General features: G+C 40.1%; 1 protein-coding gene across 1 annotated transcript; it reads right to left on the reverse strand.

Annotated features, from left to right (window-relative positions):
* Nucleotides 1-1,120: 1,120 nt before the first annotated feature.
* Nucleotides 1,121-20,165, reverse strand: SLC45A2 (solute carrier family 45 member 2). The gene is made up of 7 exons (XM_068666460.1): nucleotides 18,356-20,165; nucleotides 17,052-17,228; nucleotides 13,833-14,149; nucleotides 9,893-10,036; nucleotides 9,130-9,253; nucleotides 7,966-8,171; nucleotides 1,121-4,988 (listed from the first exon to the last, which is right to left on the reverse strand). Exons 1-7 carry the CDS (start codon nucleotides 18,792-18,794, stop codon nucleotides 4,764-4,766), a joined length of 1,632 nt encoding a protein of 543 aa, XP_068522561.1. The 5' UTR covers nucleotides 18,795-20,165; the 3' UTR covers nucleotides 1,121-4,763.
* Between the last annotated feature and the right edge of the window lie 114 nt (nucleotides 20,166-20,279).

Genomic DNA, 20,279 nt, shown 5'->3' on the forward strand with positions numbered 1-20,279 from the left:
TTGAAAAACAAAAGGAATCCTCTCGGATACCTTTGCACTTATCTACCAAGCACACAACTCCAGGCTAGTCATCCCAGCCTCTAACAAAAGGCATCACTGCCAGGACCTTTTCGTTTTCCCCCTGCCACTCCTTAGACCCCACACTTTGCCCCTCAGCACCTACTGAGCAGAGGAGCCCCGAGAACAGAGGTGCCAGGGAATGCTGCCTCTTGTCCTCCCTGTGTGCTGTGACCACTGTTCCTGCCACCCAATGCTGCTGGGGACCAGCGCAATACAAACTGACCTGCCAGCCAAGCAGGGGACAGCTGCAGTACTGGTCTGACTCTTGGCATTAGCGCTGAAGCTTTCAAAGGCCAGATCCTAGCATGAGTTGGATGCTAGACAAGTCCTGGGTGGCCTCCAACCACCAGGTGTCTGTATGGATGTGTCTTCATCAGCGTTGTGCAGTGCTACAGCTCGTAGCAAGCAAATTTTCGTTTGTTGCAGACACACGAGGGAGAAATGAGCTGCAGCAGGGCATCTCTATAAGGAAACTTCAGAGTAAGACAAAATTGAGAGGGGCAGGCTTTGGGTTAGAAAGCAATAGGGAAAGGCAGGTCCCATGCCCTAGGGAAGTGCTATAATGCCGTTGAACACTGGGGGGCAAACAAGCACACTGCCTTTGGGAAGGAAAGAAGTGCTGGGCTCTTAGGAAGGCAGCAGACCCATTCCCTTTCCCTTGGAGCATTCTTGGTCTCGGGTAATTTTCTCCCAGCCTACTGCACCCTCCATAGTGGAGAGCACGAAATTTTGTTTTCTAGCTACTGCAAGTAGTTACCTAAAGCAACACGAGGCAGTATTCTCTGGTTTGGTGGACCTGCATGATATGAAGCCGTTACTTTTAATAAACAGGTAAAATAGTAATACATGGAGAGGTAAGTTCATTTTCAAGCAGAAATACTTCAGGTGATACAACAAATTAATACAACATGAGTAAACCAAACAAGCATGTATGAAATTGAATACAGCATAGAAGGCAACAGAATTAAGAAACCTTTATCAGAGGTTTTACCTTTTAAAAGGTAAAACCTCTGATAAAAAAAAAAACTTTTTAAAGGTTTTTAAACCTTTATCATTAGTTTTGCACAACTGGTCCCAAACATTTGCTGTTTAAATAAACAAAGTAGAGCAGCTAGGGAATGAGAAATGAATGCTGGAGACTTAAATGGAAAAGCTCTGTTTTGTAGGTAATTTTTGTACAGCTTTATCATGTCAAAAATAATGTGAAAACATTTTACTGCAGATACCTCCACCCTTTTCCTTCATGAAGCAACTCCGTTACAGTCCAAAAATATCAAATGTCAGCATCAACACGTATCCTATTTACATCACCATCTCCCTGTCTTTTGGCCCATTGCAGGGACTGGTGATTTGCAGGCACCAATGCTAAAACCGAGTTGTACCAAGGCAAAGGCTTTTGTGATTCATCCTGAGATACCTAATTTATTTTGAAGAAAAGTGTCTCCCACAAACCACCTTTTTTGCTTGTTTGGAAATCTTTTGAAATTGCTGAGAAAGAATGAAAATTGTGCGTGTGTGGGAGCATCTGTGACATTACTAATACTGCAAGTACTCTAAACAAGAGAATCAAAGCTTCTTAAAACATTTTACTTACATGACAGGCCAGTTTATTAAATGGAAGAAAATGACAGGCACTTGTCAGAGAAAGAAAAAGGAAAGCATCAGGAAGATAAGGCAGCAGGTTTGTTTCCTGCCTCCTTTCATTCTGCCATGACTAGCTCTGTTAAAGTGGGAGAGCTGGAAGGCTGGTTATTGCAAAATATCTGCGTCTTCATCTAGATATATCGTTTGCTGAGACACAACATAGATATTTATTTGATTTTATGTATATGGAAGCAAAATTAGATGAGAAAGATCAGACCCAGGGTCCTTCTAACTTTCAAACTCACATAATTGCAATAGAAACTGATATTAAATATAGAAACTGATCATACTGATAACTCAAATGAAGTCCTGAACTAATGTAGAAAGACAGAAAAGGTAGAACTTCTTAAATTAGTAGCACTAATGTGGTTCTTCAGTGCCTGTAATGTAACTCAGTAACTGAAAAAAATACTTTTTTTTCTCTCTTGTCATGAATCAACATTTTTGACTGTTTCCAGAGACACCTGAAATATATATTTTTTTGCTTCAGAATAAGCACAACCATACTTCTGTTTTAAATAATTTTCCAAATTGTACTTATTTTTTTGCTTGCTTGTGACAAAGACACATTAAGTTGGACATTACTTTTAAGCATTAGAAGCAAATATAGGATGTTTTTATGGGACGACTGTCAAAGAAAAGCTGAATCTATTCTGTTGTGTGCTCTGTAGCACACAACTCATCTGAAAAAAGGAAAGATAATGAGAAAGATGATGTGAGTGCCTGAAACATTTTTCTCTGAACAGACTTGTAAATAAAAGCTTTGATGTTTAAGATAGTCACATCTCCCTTCTCTTTTCAGGTTCACAATTCTTATGTTGCTACAGACCTACCGTCACTCCGTTGGCCTGAATCAATGCCAGCTTTCCCTTTGTGTGAGAGAGCAGAGATAGCACTGACTGTTCAAATTTTAATGTTCTGATGGTATTAAACCTCAAAGAAAATGTTACCAAAAAAAAAAAAAAGAAGTAAATGTTGCAAATTTCCTTTCCCATCCTCACACTGGAATTAGAGCTTTATGTAGTTAACCCATTCTCAGCTCCTGAAGCACAGGTCTACATGGTGCTTTGAGTCTTCTCGTCCTACAAAAGTAAATAGCCTCCCCCTCTCCTTATTTTTATGGCTCCACAGAAGTCTTGCTCTTCCCTTAAAAATTCCTCCTCCTGCAAGATGCTGCATCAATGCAAGTTAATGATGGCAATAAGCGAACTGATCCTTCATTTTCTGGCCTTCTCCTCTTTGTCCTGGGTGAGGCCCTTGTGCTCCAGCCATCCCAGCACCTACAAAGTGTTTCAAGCACAGTCCAGGGTGTTAATTCTTACAAGCTCTTTTTCTTGAGTATAACAGGAGAAGGATTAATGAAGAGTCACAAAATAGAAGAAACCATAACACTTGTATTTTTCACAAGGCAGGATGAAGGAGCTGTGGAGAAAGGTACAGTCTGCCACGAACTGAGCCCCATTTGAGGCTTCCAGAGGTGACAGACACAAAAAGGCAGCCGAGGCTTTCACAGGCTTGGTATAATTAATGGGTTTATATAAGGTAATTTTTTATTTATTTTTTCCCCATGAGAATAAATGACTTGCCACACTCTTAAAAACAAAGCTGAAGCTGGTGTACCTGTGCAGGGGCTTCTCATGCTCAAATCCAATGATTTGCATGCATTGATGTCAGTTCACACTGTGTGGAGCTACTCCAGGAGATGATGAGCTCAACAGCTAGCTTGCTGAACAGTCAAGACTGCTCATGTGCAACATGTATATAAAAACATACTTGGCAGCAGTCTTTCTCTGTATCCCCATTCATTAAAAATATTGCATTAGTGGATAGCTTCATGGTGCTTAGCACGTAACATAACAAATGACAATCTCCAGAATAGAGGAAGCTTAGCATAAATACAGTATATCACTTTCACAAACAAAGGGCCTTTGAAACTCTGGCAATATAATAAAAATAGGAATCAAACTCCATACTCAATTAAACACAAATAACTGGACTGTAGAGGTTAGAGTTACATATGTACAACAATTCATGACAACCTTTGCAGAACTGAATTGACTTAGAGCATTCTGTAAAGAACAAAAAACATTTCACTCAAGGCTAGACATATGCAGGTAAACAGAGAAAACAGATACTACATTAAGGTAAATACTGTTATTTCCAATGCCAAGGTTTGACTGGCTTACCACCATGAATACAATTCTTATTTTCACCAAGTTTATTTTTTTCAATTATAGTATCAAAGTCAAGAGGACAGACTTTTAAGAATTAAAAAATTGCACGTTTCCTGTAGATTGATTGTTTAGGTGCCTAAAAATGGATTTGCAGAGCAGCCTTAGCCAAACTTTCAAAACTGGCAAAGCCAGCCAGTACTTTCATTTCATTTGTAAACAAGCAGCAGGATCCAGTATAAAATAATTGCTTTAGTATTATGCTTTTAAACAATAAGCTTCAACGTTTTTTACATTCCAACCACCTTCCACACCCAAATCTCCTTTTATGATAGCCAGGAGGTTAATATACCATTTAATGATCCTGCTAATCATGACATAAAAGCACCATGGCTTATGACACCTGTTTGATACTCCTGCAGCTTTTGACTACCAAAGAATATAGCCCCACACTTAAGATACTTTTAAAACAAGATAAATAACAACTTTAATCCCAACTCTGTCCATTTTTATCACTTCTTCAATTTATCATACATTTCATCTACTTCCACAAACTGATAGTAAGTTTCATGGCTTCTCAAGCAGGGCATCAAGACACCACAGGCAGACATGTCTTCACATACAATACAGTGTGTTAATACACTGAGGTCAGCACGAAGGAAGTAGTAAAGCACCCAAAAAAGAGAAACTTTCAATCTGAGGCTTGAGGCAACCAGTTTTACCAGGTCTTCACTTTGCAGATAAGTGATGCTCTGGAATTGCAACTGCTCTGAGCAGGTAAGAGAGGAGGGTGTACCAGTAGCATCAGCATGGCAAGAACACCAGTGCTACTGACCCAAAAAGAAAACATTCCCCTAGGGGAATTTCTTCCATTTGCTTCACGCAGTCCTACCCCACATATCGAACACAAAAAGCAACAAAGCAGCAGCCGATCAGTGACACCATCGATGCAGAAATCACAGTGACCACACTGCCAGCTACACTAACCAGGAGCCCCAGGCCCACACCAAGAATGATCTGGGCCAGCTGGACCATGCAGGTAAGAGCAGCGCAGTCGATGCCCTTCCCTCGCCTGTGATCTGTGTCTTGTTCGTCTTCCTGCAGACTCTGGACCTGCAAATAAGCAAAAAACAAGATTCAGGGAAGGGAACTTAAACACTGCTAGTAACTTGCACCTCTCAGCTGATGATGCACTGTCATGACATTCAAGTGCAGCAAAACAAGCCAATAGCTCTCCTTTTCCTCTCCATTTTCTCCTGCCTGTCCCACAGAGGTTACAAAGTTCAAACAGATTTTACAAGTGATAGTAAGTTTTCCAAATTGTCCCTTTTCTCCCACCTCCAACTTTTCCCTCTACCCCTTCTTTCAAGGAAGGAATCGAAGAATGATCAGCAAAACCAATCCTTTCCTTGAAGTTCAGGTCTACTTGAGCTCTGGCAAACTAATATAAGGAGAAAAATTCACTGTACAGGACACCCTGTCAAGGATATTTTCACTCCAGCTCTCACATGGCTGCATCATACAATCATCTAGCAATGACAGAATGGAAAAGGAATGGAAGAGACCTTCAAGATCATCAGGTCCAACTGTAAGGACAGCCTCAGGGGGTATTGAGACATAGTATGTCCCACACACATACAGATCATAATTTGTTGTAATGGAGCTCTTGTGCTCTGAAGTTATGCCTCAAAGCACATAAAGGAGTTCACTATTAAAATCTAACTGTAATGCTTTTATTTCTGAAAAAAAAAAGTCTGAGAATGAATGTACAGACTAGGATTCTTCTACATTACAGAAGGCCATTATCAGCTATGACATTCAAATGACATACATAGAAGAGGAAAAGGTTTTATTCTATATGAGCATCTCATATACAAGCACCATGTGAGGTTGGCTGAACACTGGAACAGGCTGTCCAGAGAGGTTGTAGAGCTTCCACCTACGGAGACCTTCAAAACTGAACTGGACATGATCACAGGCAATGTGCCAACTGCTCTGTTTCATTGGAAAATTACATAAAAGTTTACGTATTTATTGTTCTTGCAGTTGAATGGAGACAGTTGCTTTGTAACACACAGAGGGTTTCTGTGCTGTGTGCCAGCTGAGCTGGTCTCTATCCAAATGCTCTTGATTGTGATTAGGATGTTTTTTTTCAAGACCTGTTATATTGTTTTTGAGCTGTTACCACCCAAAGCTCAAAATTACTGGAGGCAGTGTCTTCCTAATCCCGTAGATGAAATTGAATTTGGATCCCAGGGAACAGCAGCATGGAACAGGAATTGAAAGGGCAGCATTTTAAAAACCAGCACATGATTTTGGCTGACTGCATACTGAGGGAAAAAGTCTGTTCTTTGTTTTGGAATAATGCAGACCTTTCCTCTGAAGTATTTTCAATTTTAGACACAATTTCTTTGGAATTACAACTGTTTTGCTGTGCTCTGCCCAGGGTTCCTATGTGTCAGTAGTTCCGACCACAATAATATGAATGTGTGAATGAACACAATCTTGCACTTGATGTTTCCTCTTTACTTACCTTTTTTTTTCCTATTATAGAAGGTCTGGGACAAACCTAATTCTGTTAATGTCAGATCTCAAGTAGAATTATCATTTAACGTCTGGCATAGCAAGTACCATACACCAAACAAGAAACAATCAGTTCTCTCACAACTCACATTTGAAGCCTATTAAGTACAAAGTCCATTCACACTCAGCATATTCTATTTCACTTCTATCTTGAAACAAGTCTGAGTCAGAGATGGGCTATAATTTACTTATAACTACTTTACTCCCTTTCTCTGAGCTGGCTGGCCTAAGATTAGGGTTGTAATCCTACCCCAAACTGGGTTCAGACCCTGTCTTTTGTTAAATCCCTCTGAAATTCTGCATTGTAATTGTTTTCTGTTGGAAGAAATGGGGAAATTAACTGAAAAATTGCGAATCGGATCTATGAAATATTTATTCACCTTGAAACATCCTCCTAGGATTCAACAGAGTAATTTAGGGTTTTCTTGTACTCATCATTCAGGTGATGATGCTTAGAAGTCATATAGAACAGTAGGATATGTTCTCATGGACTTAATCTAGTCCTGTGCTGATCTCAAGTATATATTTTTTTTTTGCTTTTCAACTGTTCAACACTTTCTATATTAATTTCTTCGAATGTCACTGGACATAATGAGAACTTTTCCTAAGTCCTCCCAATTCTCCTTAATCCTTCTTGTTTCCAGCTCTCTTACTAATTTGAGAGAACTTTTCCATTAAAGAGCTAAACTCTTCACAAGACTTTAAGATCTTGCTGTGTCCAGTAACATGATAGAAGGAATGCAGGCTTTTCCAGATTTCCTTTGGAAATCAGGATTTCATGCTGTGGAAGACCAAAAAACAACCCCAGACATTTAGAGGGAGAACAAGAATGTGGAGTACAATTTATTACTGAACTACATAAAGCTGTTCAGCTGTTCATACTTGAATTGCATATCTTTATCAGCTAACAGTTTTTTGTAAGACTTTGCAGTTAGCTGAAACTTCTGACAGCTTTTACAGCCTGGTTATTAACTTTAGGGCCTCAGAAGTCAGCTCCTCAGCTAATATGAAGAGGCTATGCTTCCCTGAAGTAATTTGAGTTTGGCAGCTGCTCAGCCTGAGCCCCTTGCATTTAGAAACAAGGGCACACACACACAGATGAGAGATCAATGGTGCACAGAGCAGTGGTTTAGATTTGATTCTCAGGAAGGCAGTCTTTGAAAGCAACGCAAATTGGAGCCCTGTTATCCTCTTCCTGCCTGAACATGTATTGTGACTGGCTTTGTTTCAGCTGGGATGATAAATAATTATTTGTCTCAATGCAGGACTCTGTTTGGAGAGCCTGGAGCTGGGACATTAGCTGCGAGGTGTCATGTAGCTACATGACAACTAATAATATTAGTGTTGTTTAATAAAGTCTTGAACATCTTTATGTCAGAAACTTTCTGTTCATAATATGTCACCATAAATAGTTTGAAATTACAATTAAAACCTGTTTGCCAGTTCTATCCAATGTTCTGCCAAAACAGACTAAACAGATTTATCCTTCTTTAGACATTGAACTTACCTCTTCTTCTCTGTGATACTCTGCAATGAGTTGGAATGGCACTGTGTACAGTGTGCTGGACATGACACCAAAGAGGGAACACAGAGCCAGAGTGGAATAGACATTGGGAAACAAGCCAATTAATCCAGTACCTAATCCAAAAAGTAGGTATCCAATGAAATAAAGTCCCTTTAATCCTATGTATTGCAGAAGGATTTTCTGCAGGTCTGGGGAAAGAAAGAAAAAATGCTGCTGAGACTAGAACAGAATAAGTCACATTTCATTGGGGAATTCCTTTAAGGAGTTTTATTTCGTAAGATGAAATGAAGGAGAAAGGTATTGATTTTGGAAGTTGCCTTAAATTACTGTGGTTATAAACTTGCTGCAGAATACTTCTTACTGCTAACTGTCTCTGGAGATACATTTATTCAGACATAACCAAGCTCTGAGAAGAAGTAGTTAACAGCCATTCTGGAAGAACTGCCCCATTGACAACCTCAGACATTTCCGCTGTTTGATTACAACGGGAACATTTGGCATCAGCCCTTGTCTGAGCTGAAAGAGGTGCTACATAAATGCCTATAGTTAAGCTCCAAATGAGAAAGCTTCTTTTAGATGCTCACTTCAATTCCCAAAATGCTCCTAATTTGAGTTTTTGGATAGCAAGAAATTTTTAAATCCTGGGTAAGAGCTATGGTGAGATTTATTTGAGAAGCTGTGCTAGAGTATTTACACATAATTTTTGAGAGCAAGGTTCATTTTTTTGGCAAGAACTTCTACTGTACTGTGAAAAGGTCATTTTGTGAGAAATGCAGATGGGGAGAGACCATCAGACCTTTGAAAACCTAATGCTACAGGTCTGCTAGGTGAAAGAGCATCTCAGAATGATAACCACGGCTTCGATTTTATTCTGACATTTAACTTTAGGATAATATTCAGTGTTTAGGGTCAGTTCATATGCAGCACAATGCCTTAGTCTTAAAGTGATCCCTCATCACATGGTCCAAACAGGAACTGCTCATGTCAAGATACAGATTTATAACGCTGCTGAGAATGTAATATTTCTTAAAGTTTTCATGCAAAAAAAAATATTTGGCATCACTTTATTTTTTTAAACAATGGCAAACTGAAAGCAGTATAAACACTGATTTAAAACAGTGTTGGAGTACATTCCTGGATACTTACAAGAATAGACTGAGGATGAAATTGCATTGATGCACAGCCCCCAGCATCCAACCTCTACGCCTCTTCTGTAGGTAAGGTAAACTGTGGAGTTATGAGGTGCATAAGGACTACCTCGGTATACAACCTGAAAGAGACCATAGAGGTCACAAAAGACAAGGATGCATTGCATGTATACAATACCTCCTGCTTACCATAACATGGGACTCAAGACAGGGCCTCATCCCTGGCAGGGGTGATGATTAGCACCCAAGAAATCTTTCAAGCGGCGCCGCCATCATCCATTTGCAGTTCTTCAGATTTCACACTCATTTCTCCCAGACTCTCACGTACCAGATTTGTCCTCATTTCTTACCCTCAATTTTTTTCTGTACTGTCCACTCATTTGCCCTTTTTCCTTTGAGTGTCCCATCTCCCACTCTCCTTCTCTCTCTGCTTCTGCTTTCCTGCTTTAGCATCTATTTTCTAATTTATCTATAATTACTTTTTTTTTTTTCTTTCATGCTGCACATACGTCGTTCCAATCAGTCATTCTCTTATTCAGTCCCCTATCCAGCCAAGCAAAATTTTTCTTTTAGGTGTTCATATACACTGCAGGAAACCAAAACTCCCTCTCACTTAAAGAGACCAAAAAAAGGCAAGGAAACATGGCATACTGGATGGGAGTCACTGACATTCCTTCAGATTTGTAACAATATCTTGTTTCTTTTTGGTGGAGGAGGAGATGCTACAAGGGAAGAAAAGCAAGAAGATTTTACACCTTTACCTGTCCCATGAAATCCGTGAAGAAGAGCATGTTGGACAGGAAAGCCATCCATCCAAACAGGTGGCTCACACACAGATAGCGATAGTGGGATGGCATGCTGAAAAGCGTCTTCAAGAGTGACTTAAGGGTCATCCGCCTTTGAGTCTAAAAGCAAGTATTTAACAATAATACTGTATTATTGCCCTGAAAGCTAATAAAATAGCTGGCGGCAAATGGAGAAGGCCTCAGTATCTTTTCATTGCTAAACTTCCAAAGTGTTTTATTTGTTATTGCTAGGATGGGTTGCTTGAGTACTGAATGTCCTTCACTGTATATTTGACTTGTAAAGCCATTGTATAGTAAAGTCATCTGAAAGATCACAGAGACTTGGGGAGCTGGGGTACACCAGCAGAGATGTAGCAACACTGCTTGTTGTTACAGGCAGTAGAATTATTGATTACCACTAGAACTAGTGAAAATTTTTTGCCAAAACACATTCAGCAGGGGCTCAAAAAACAAAAGAAAACAAACATGAAAAGAATTATTTCCTGGAGACAATTAGCTTTCCATCACAGATTTAAAGCTGCCATGGAAAATAATGAAACCCAAAAATATCTCCTCAGAATTAAAGTATATCAGTTGCGGAGTATTGCAGTTCTGAGACTTTGTTCCCATTCCTCTTTCTATGTCCTATGTTCCCTAAGAAACTTAACCTCTTCTGGTGTATAATCACTATGGAATTTCCACTACATCTTCCCCCTCAAGAGGCAAGAAGAGGTGATACATGACAGGAGATGCAGCACCACCCAAAACCCTATTGTCCAGATAATGTAAGCTCCAGCACCTGAACACCCCCACCTCATGGGTAAAACAACTGAATACAACATCAAAAACATTATAGGTATGGGTTAACAAATCTCACTGACATGGAAAAACAAATAGTCTTGCCACCTTCAATGCCCTACCTTATCTCTTCCTTGTCTGAACCCTGTGCCCAAAACCTTTTTTTTTTTTTTAATTTTTTTTTTATTTTGTTTTGTTTTCAGTCACAGACATCAGGTCAGATCACCTCTTTCGCTTGATTTCTTCGGTGCTTCAGGTGTGCTTGATGTCAGGCATTTGCAACATACATGTAGAGTCCTTACTACTTAAAAGTTCCTGCACAGTTCTTTACTTTCAGAGAAAGACAAATGTTATTTTTTAATACTATTCTGTGCATGATGGAACACTTCCAGTTTTCTCTAGCAATATTTGGTCGCAACAGTGGAGAGGTGGTGAGGAAAGCTGTATGGCCACTAAATGTGGATGAACTTTAATGTTATGTTCATTGCTGGAAAGCTGAATTGTGTCTTCAATTTGCTGTTAGCTGATAACTTTTCTCCTTCCTTTAGTGCTCTAGCTACTTTTCGCAATTCTGCTTTCCTTTGAACTAGGTTATCCTGCAAGCTGATCTATGAACAATCACCACATATAAAGTTGGAAAACACATTGCTCCAGTGTGAGGTTTTTAATCCTCATAGGAATGCCAAAATTCAAGTCACTGACTTTTACCTTGAACTGCATATTGTCTAAATCCCTTGGAATTTCTCTCAGTATCACTGTCTCTTTTAACTGTATTTTAAACAGAGTAATCATTCTATTCAACTATAATTATACAAAAAACAAAACAAAACAAGGCAGTTCCACACTAACTCATTAGCGTTATTTCAAGGATAATTGCTATTGTTTGACTTAGCTTATATAATTTGTTCAACTCTTCCACAAAGTTCTTCAAAATAGGCTTTCTAAGGTATTTTCAAGGTATTAGGATACGGTCAGGAAAATTAAAGGGGCAGTAATTCCAAATAATAATTTGACAGTTAGACATGCTTTCTTTCTATTTAGATATTTTAAAGAGTAGAAATGGAAACAGCAATGTTTAATACATATGTTTAGTGCCCTCCAATGCACAATCATTTAAAATCTCACAATACCTAATCATTTTTTCTACAAAATTGCTACAACTCAAGGCTGATTCATAAGGATTCATATTACAAGCTTTATGGCCATAGATCCGGAGTAATTTGGCATCAAAATAAAGAACAAGAGAAGAATATTTTTGGATTTCTGTTCATACCATAACAGGCCAAATCTCATTAATAACCATGGACGCTATTAGTATGTAAGAGCATAGCCCTTAGTTTAGAAGAAATAGGGCTGTGATGCCTGCGGTGAAAAAAGAGACACAGAAAAACAGGAAGACAAACCATTTATTCAAGGAAGTAATTACAGTAATGAATGAACTCAGAAAACATGTGCCACAGGAGGCAGACCACTGCGGTAGTGAGAGTGTCCAGAATTTGCACAAGCCCAGGCACATCAAACAAACATGAGACAGATCAAAGCACAATGAGCATCTGATGGGCTGTCCAGCTAAAATCCTAGAAAGAAAGGCAACAGCAGAAGCTGGCCTGCAGTGCATGACAGAATTTTTCTTCGGGTGTCAGATGCTACTGATTCACTGGTATTAGTTCTTGCCAAGCAAGAGGCTAGCCCAGCCCCCTCTCTTCTTCATTGCCCTTCCTTTCTTTTGGAGCTTGCATTGCCCAGTCAATGACACAGAGTGTCTCTGACAATTTGAAGGATGCTCAGAGATAACAGTGCTGCTGAAGGATGCTGTCTGCTCAGGTTGGCCTGAGGTAGGGAAACGGGGAAAACACTGCAGTGTGGTAGCCATATTCTCCTGACACTAATGCTTTGCTGCCAGTCCCTCACCGTGTGTCTGGCATCCTCACCAGGCAGTGTACATCTTTTATTCTGGCTTTGTGTGGTGTCTGCTATAATAATATTCTTATCTGGGTTGCGATTACCAAGTGCTGCTAGAATACAAGTGTTAAATAGTAAAAGATAATAAATCCATTATATTGGTACTTTAAATATGAATTCGGGTTTTCTAACTTAAAATCATCTGTGTGTTCTCATTAATTTTTAGCTTATTTCCTAAGAATTGTGTCAGGGATATATACACATAATGCCAAGAGATAAGAAGTGAAATTAAAACAGCCAACTGTTTCATTACTTACTGCCATACTAGGAACCAAACATATATATTAACCTTTGCATACCTAGGATACCATGAAAGGGCGGTAAGAATTTCCACATTAAAAGTCATCAACAAAACAGTGAAAACCACTACGTGTTCCTAAGACTATTCTATAAATGTGTTCCCCAGATATTTTTCAGGTAGGTTCACCTTTTCTTTGCTGCCTTAGCTTGAAGCTATCTCTCATAAGAATTCAGCATGAACAAAATACCAGTGATTACTTGCAAATACAGGGTATTCTCTCCCACCTAGAATTCTGCCAAAGGCACAGCTACACCATCACTTCAGAATAAAACTAAAACCCTGGAAGTGACGTCGCACTGTTGCTTAAGTAGCAGTTTCAAACAAATCAACACCATCAATAAATCCTCAATGAAATACCGAGCAGTAGCATAACTGAAATGTTTATCAGACCAGGGAACTAACTCTTCATATGTACTAAATGTGGAAGCGTGTTGACATCAATGGGAGTTGCACATTTATATCAAAGATTAATGGTCTGTAGCTCCTGTCCACAATGTGTTGTTAATTCTGCCAGGACTGAAGGACAAATTATATCCTCTTGACAAATTTCAGATGAGGAGGATACAAGAAACTGACTAAGGGTGGAAACTTGAATCTGGTTCTCCCTCATCCCTGCCAACTGTTCAAAGCATCAGGACTAGTCTGTCTCCGTCTGTCTTGCTGGAAATACTTTACAAATAACAAAAAAAGAAAAGAAAGCAGACTTTCTACTGATGCTGCATCCTGGTGGAGGATTCTTTTACTGAGCGTGTGTGTGAAAGGGGTATATTTTAAATAGTCAGCATTAGCTAATTAAAAGGCTGTTGGTCTCCAAGGATGGAATGATATGGGCTACAAAATCATCTCTGCACTTACCTCTGTACATGATGTAGCAGCGTGCTTCTTTGGTTTTGCTGCAGCATTTATTTCAGTACATGCTATGTATCCATTCCTGATTTCCTCTATGGAGCTATACTTCCTGGGGTCAGTCACTTCCAACAATAACCTTGTCTCTTCTTTGTTATATCTGAGCGGGACTTCAGGAATACTGCGCAGATGTACAGTAAGGCAGATTAGGAAAACCAAGGCTGACAAGAGGAAAATCACCTGGAATTCCGATGTTAAGGAATATCCTAGTACGGTTTGACCCCAATCCACAGCACCTGTCAGGTAACCCAGGGCTCCTCCTAAGCCTACACAGGGGAAAAAAAAAGGGGGAAAAAATCTACTGGTATTCACAAAATAAACAAACAGCACACAATACCCTCGATTCCCTCTAGTAATGATTGAATAAGCACCCTTCAGATATCATTATACGTGGAAAGAATCACAAGGAAGTGGAACACTGAGCTATTCACACATATGAGCAGTTACCAAAATGTCTCTTGGAAAATATCCTTGGTTCTGGTGGATGGAGCTCTCAAAAAAAGACCCAAATATTTAGCAACATGGACCTCCATCTCTTTGCCAGCCAATATTCTGTATGATTCAGAAACATTTCTTTGAAGCTGTCTTTTCTTTGAAACAGTGAGTAACACAAAATAAAACTCTACTGGAACATGTGTTTTCTGAAACTTCATAGAAAAAACAATTTTCCTATTACATCAAGACTATCTGTACTTCAGACTTTGTAAAATGTACTTTATACAGCAGAATCTGAACAGTAATACTGCTTCCATGTTGTTTTTTGTTTGCTTGTTTGTTTGTTTGTGTTGTTTTTTTAGGAAAGGAATGAAATAAAACCCGTTGTTTTGTAATCACCAAAATCCAAGTACCTCTCCACTAGGAAAGGAAAACAAAAAGGAACGAATATAAATGAGAAATTCCTCTTATTGAGCTTCCCCATCTCAGAAAATTTAGCCTTCTCATTTTACTGTTTACTCTATCTTGTGTCTCAAAGTTAATAAAAAAAGAATTCAGTCTATTGTTTTACAATTCCTTCTTTCTGATGAGAGTGCAAGCTGTTTGAGAAGCACAAGGTACAAGTGTACACTGTTACATCCAGCACGTAGCTTTGGCAGGGGAGGCAGCTTTGCACAGTCCTGCCACCTCGTTAACCAGGTGGTTCTGCAGGACGTGGAAGTGACCCAGCACAGAAGCATCTGAAGGACTTGGATGTATTTCTGCTCCTCTGCTTAGGAGAACTGGAGACAATGCACGGCAGAACCATTCTGTCCAACAAAAAGTAACAGAGGTAACAAGAACCACGTATGCTTTGCCTAAACACCACGTCATTATCATTCCATTCTGGGCTTTCTGTACTTATTTCCCTCTTGGGTCTGATCACAGCCCTCCTTCCTTGTGCCCTACTGGATGGGGACTGTATCATTGCTTTTCTAATGAAAAACAATTAAGCTGTTAATATCTTTTGGAAGAAAACTTACACTAAATGTTTGCACAGCAGTTAATGCTTGATGCTCGAGGTCTTTTTTGCATACTGTTTTGACAAAAAGTAATCATGATATTGGAATGCACAGTCTGTGTGTTGTGTGTTGGGTATGTGCAGTCTTTCTTTTACTTGTCTCAGTTTTATATCTGCAAGCTATCCAGTTTCATGTTTGAACTTTAAAAATGGCAAAGACAAATTGGAGAGCAGTCTTGGGGATAGTTAATGTAAAAAGAAGGAGCTAAATAGGGGAAAGATAATAATACATAAAACAGAAGCAATTAAAAAGGGGAAGGAAGGATGCTTTCTGTATTTAATAGAGACAGAGAAAAGGAGTAATATATTTTAACTATAGGAAATGTATATTAAGATTAGATTTTAGGGAAAAACATTTAACAGCAAGGCCAGTGAAATGCTGGAGCAGGCTGCCTTGGGAGGGCTGCAGAATCTCCAGCTGGGCAACTACCCATCCAAATGGGTTTAGGCACAGAAGATCTTGATATAGTGACAAGGTGTTGGACCAAATAATATGGAGAAATCTGTTCTGCTTGCATTTAATGTGATTTATCTTACATCACTTTTCACCACACAAATGAATCAGTTCAGTAGCTCTGAATGTAGAAATCAAAACTTTTTAGTAGGAAAAATAGTAAAGAGTTCTGCTGAAGGCAGGAGACTTAGAGACTCACTCCTCATTCTGTCCAAATGAGTGATTGATTAAAATGTTGTCTGTGGGTTTCTAATGGCTCATACTGACTTCATTCCCATGTGGCTTCAGGGTTCTCTTAGAATCTGTGCCCAGGTTCCAGGATGCAGCTATTTCGTATATCCAAAATCCATCTGTTGCCAATAGCTACTACACCTCCCTCTCAAATGGGGTAACCACCACCGAATCCATGTGCTTCTGCTCTTGGTATGGTTCAGATGCCACAAGAATCTGCATCAATACAGACTGCATGACTTCTCATCTAGCCTGTTTTTTGTCTAGACCTTTCACAGTGACTGCTCTCAGACACAGCTGGAAGCTCCTCCAAAGTCACACTACAGGTGCGCAGCCTTATGTGCATTGCCTGTTTGTTTCCTCAACACAGGGCAAAGCCTTCTGCACTACATGAACTCTTTCCTTCTGTAACTCAGCAACTTTTCAAACGTCTAAAGGCAATCACATGAAGCAAGTTTTTGGACTGAACCCCTTGGTCTTATTTTCTGGAAGTTAGTGATTTTACATAAACTTCTATTTCTAAAGTGGAGGGCAGCATATGTTGGAGCACTGTCGAAGAACAGAAACCAGCTGTACTGCTGGTTACTTGCTCTGTCATGTGCTGAGTCAAAAATACTTATTTGTAAGTGCTACAGCAAGGAAACAAGATCCTTCTCTTAATTTTTCCTTCACCAAAAACTTGAAGAAAATCAGAACAAAATGACTAAACTCTACTTCATTTTTTTTTAAATTGTTAATTACCCTTAATTGAACCGTGGCTATACTACTGTAAATGTTTATGCCTGCAGCCTTCTGCAGCAGAATTCTTGTAGCAGCAATCACAAGTTGCTGTGCTCTGAAGTAGTGAAAACCCAGCAACAAAAGACCCGTGACTGAAGCACAGAATCAGATGATCAGTTCATTCAAGATTAGCACCGAGTGATTATAAAATCCATGCAACTGCCTTCCCCTCCATCAAAGTAGGAAGAAAAATAAAGGATCTGAGTACCTGTGAAGAGGGCATGGCAATGCAGACCCTTCTCTTTATCCTGATGAGAGCAGACATCAAATAAATATGCTTTGATAGGGCCATCAATAAAGTCAGCTGCAAAATCAAAAAGCACTACTCCCAGCATGGTAACAACTATCGCCCACGTCTGCTGCTTGTCTCTCCCATCGATGAAAGCTACAAAAAGAAAAAAAAAAAGCCTCATTCTGACAGCAATAGTGTCATGTTTTGCAAAACCCCATTTTTCTTTCCAGAAACCTCCAAATCTAAACAATGCTGTTACGCATGAGAGCTCAGTCATAACAGAATGACATCTAAGAAGCAGGATAACTATATTTTGAGTTTGCGTAGCTCTGAGATGTGCTAGGTTGACTTTTATACACAAGCAGGAACTTGGCAGCTCAAGGCTCTGCAATCGAGAGCATCACTAGCCTTTCTCTACTCTATGCACTTCCATTGCATGTTCTGGTAGCCTAAAATACTTGCATTTTGGAGTATTTATTTGTTTTACTCCTTTTGTTCCACCCTTGCTCTGTTATAGACAGTCAAGAGTTGGCTAACATCTCTTTCTGGGTAAATGATTACACATACATACAACAGCAGCAATATCCGGAAACAGAGAAAAAATCTGTCTGTGAAAACACGCACCTCCCCACAGGAAGGAGACACAAGCCACAATGATAGTGATGACTTTCTAGCAAATCTTTGAGAAGTTGGATATCAAGATAAAATAAAACAGCATCTGGGGACATCACTCCTATCTGATTTTGCACGCTCCAGGTGCAACAGGGTTTCCAAGGAGTTGTGATTTGTATTATTCACCAGCATAACACATTCCTGAGCCAAGCAAGTGCTGCAATAATTAAAGCTACATCAAAAGATGAATTACAGATAAATTTGAATGCCGACCCATCTAAAATACAGACTAATAGACATTCTCTTAAGATTTGTACTACGTCATACAAACAACATAAACCATTTAACTTAATAAGGTAGATTTTAGTTCTTAAAAACTTTTCTAGGCCCAAGCAGAGTATGAACCGACCAGGCAAGCAGATCAACATACAAAATACCGTAATCACATGCACAAACTACAGAACAGTACGTACAGGGCACATAACATGCAGCATTAGGGCTGAACATAGATTGCAGTGCTCCTCAGCTGCTTCAGTGCCACCGAGTAACGTGCTACCCAATGTTAACACCCAAGTTTTACAGGGAAATAAAGGAACCCCTCCTTTCTTTCCAATTCAAAACACCGGCATGAGTTTTGTCTGTCAGCACAGCGCATTCCCCTCACTCACCTGAGATCATCTCGTCCCCATTGAGGTACAAAGCCATGCCTACCAGCATTATGATGCCCAGACCCAGAATGTACGGTCGCCTCCTGCCCCAGCTACAGGTGCAGTGATCACTGGCTGAACCTACCACGGGCTGCAGCACGAAGCCCAGGATCGGGCTGATGAGCCACACCAGGCTGTAGAGGCTCTTGGGCAGCCCTACACTGAGCAGCACCGGCGTGACAAAGGCAGCCTCCACAGCATAGCAGAACTCCCTGCCGAACATCGCCATGCTGTGCATGACCAGCCTTCCCGTCGGTCGCTTCTTCGGTACCACCATCCCGGTCCTGGTCACGGATTGCTGCATAGCCTTCTCTTTCCCTCTGGTGTGGTCCAGGTCGGTCATGGCCACCTCAGAAGAGGGTGGAAGGGCCCTGTGGAAGCTCTGTTTGGTTAAGGTCATGGCTCTGGTTACTCGCCCTGGCCCGGCAAGTCGGTGCTGCCTGCTCTGGCTGACATGGAGCGCGGGTCATATGCCGGGTGGATTTGGTCTGCAGTGGGGGAGGGACTCACATACTTTTATGGCTCTGCGATCACAAGTTATGAAAGGAAGGGGGCGGGGATGAGCGCTAACATTAGCAGATCTGCCCTCCTGGATGTCTGCAAAGCAGGACTAAAGCGTTACTGTTGAAGCGTGAAACATGCCTACAACGGGAGCATACATCACATGGGCACGGCGCAGGATCAGCCCGGCACAAATCTGCTCCTCTTGCTGCTGCAAGACAGCGGTGACACCAGGAATAGAGAGCCTTCATCTCTCCACTCAGCAAACAACCCGCACGCCAGAGGGCTGAATTCCTGTAGGAGGGGGAAAAATACAAATAAAAATCTATAATCACATATCCAGAAAAGGATTTCGAGGCACTTGATGAAGATAAGCGAGCCTACCTATTGTTCTATTGCTGGTGACAGACACACAGCTTGACAGAAGTCTGTCAAACAGCAACTGCTGAATATTTTTTTGCATCTGCTCTGTGCCACCCTCGATAAACTGATTATTTTCTTGGTTTCTAAAAAACAACGGGGTATCAGGATCACTTAGTTTTTGTTTTGTTTTGAAACAGTCTCACCTGCCACATAAACTTTTGGCAAGAAAACAGGAGGTTTTAGAAGAAATCTATAGTGACACACCAAACCCCATTCCTTTTAGGTCAGCCACCTGACACAGGCAGCTGAGCCAACCTATGCTGAACTTAGCAGTAGTTTTTATATTGACCTCAGCAAATATTGGGTCAAAACCTGGGTGTGCTGTAAAGTAAGTTTGACAACGTTGATTCTACGCCAACACAAGCAGATGCATTTGGGACTAAGCAAGCTGTCAGATCTTAGTGTGGAGCCAGGAGTTGGACTCGATAATCTTGGCAGGTCCCCTCCAACATAGGATATTCTCTGATAGTGCAAAGGTGCATAATACTCAGCAATTCGTCAGAGTGATTATCTGCTGAAAACTTAAAATACTTTTGTTTAATTGTATATCTAACTTGTCAATACCTACTAAATAATTCCTCCTTCTATGCAGGTGTTTGTGTAGTAAGATATAAAAGGATTTTTGGTAGTAGCAATGCTGACATTTTGGCATGACATCTCTAAAATAAGCTTTGGAAGTCTTTGCAAGCAATGAGCTAATCTTCCCCAATGTAAACACTGAAAATATCACTCTCCCACACCCCCTAAAACAAACAAACCCCAACCCCCCTTAATTCCTGACACATTGGACTAATGATTGTATTAAGACCATATAGCTAATTATTTTTAAAAACGTAATTTTATTTGTGTTGAAAGAGCAAAGACTTCTTCAAATGACTAATTTGAAGGAAATGACAACCACCATAGAACAACCATTGTTTAAAACCCATGCAGCTAAGTTGCCTACCATTTTTCCAAAAAG

The sequence above is a fragment of the Anas acuta genome, chromosome Z (assembly GCF_963932015.1).
Source record: "Anas acuta chromosome Z, bAnaAcu1.1, whole genome shotgun sequence".
NCBI lineage: Eukaryota > Metazoa > Chordata > Aves > Anseriformes > Anatidae > Anas > Anas acuta.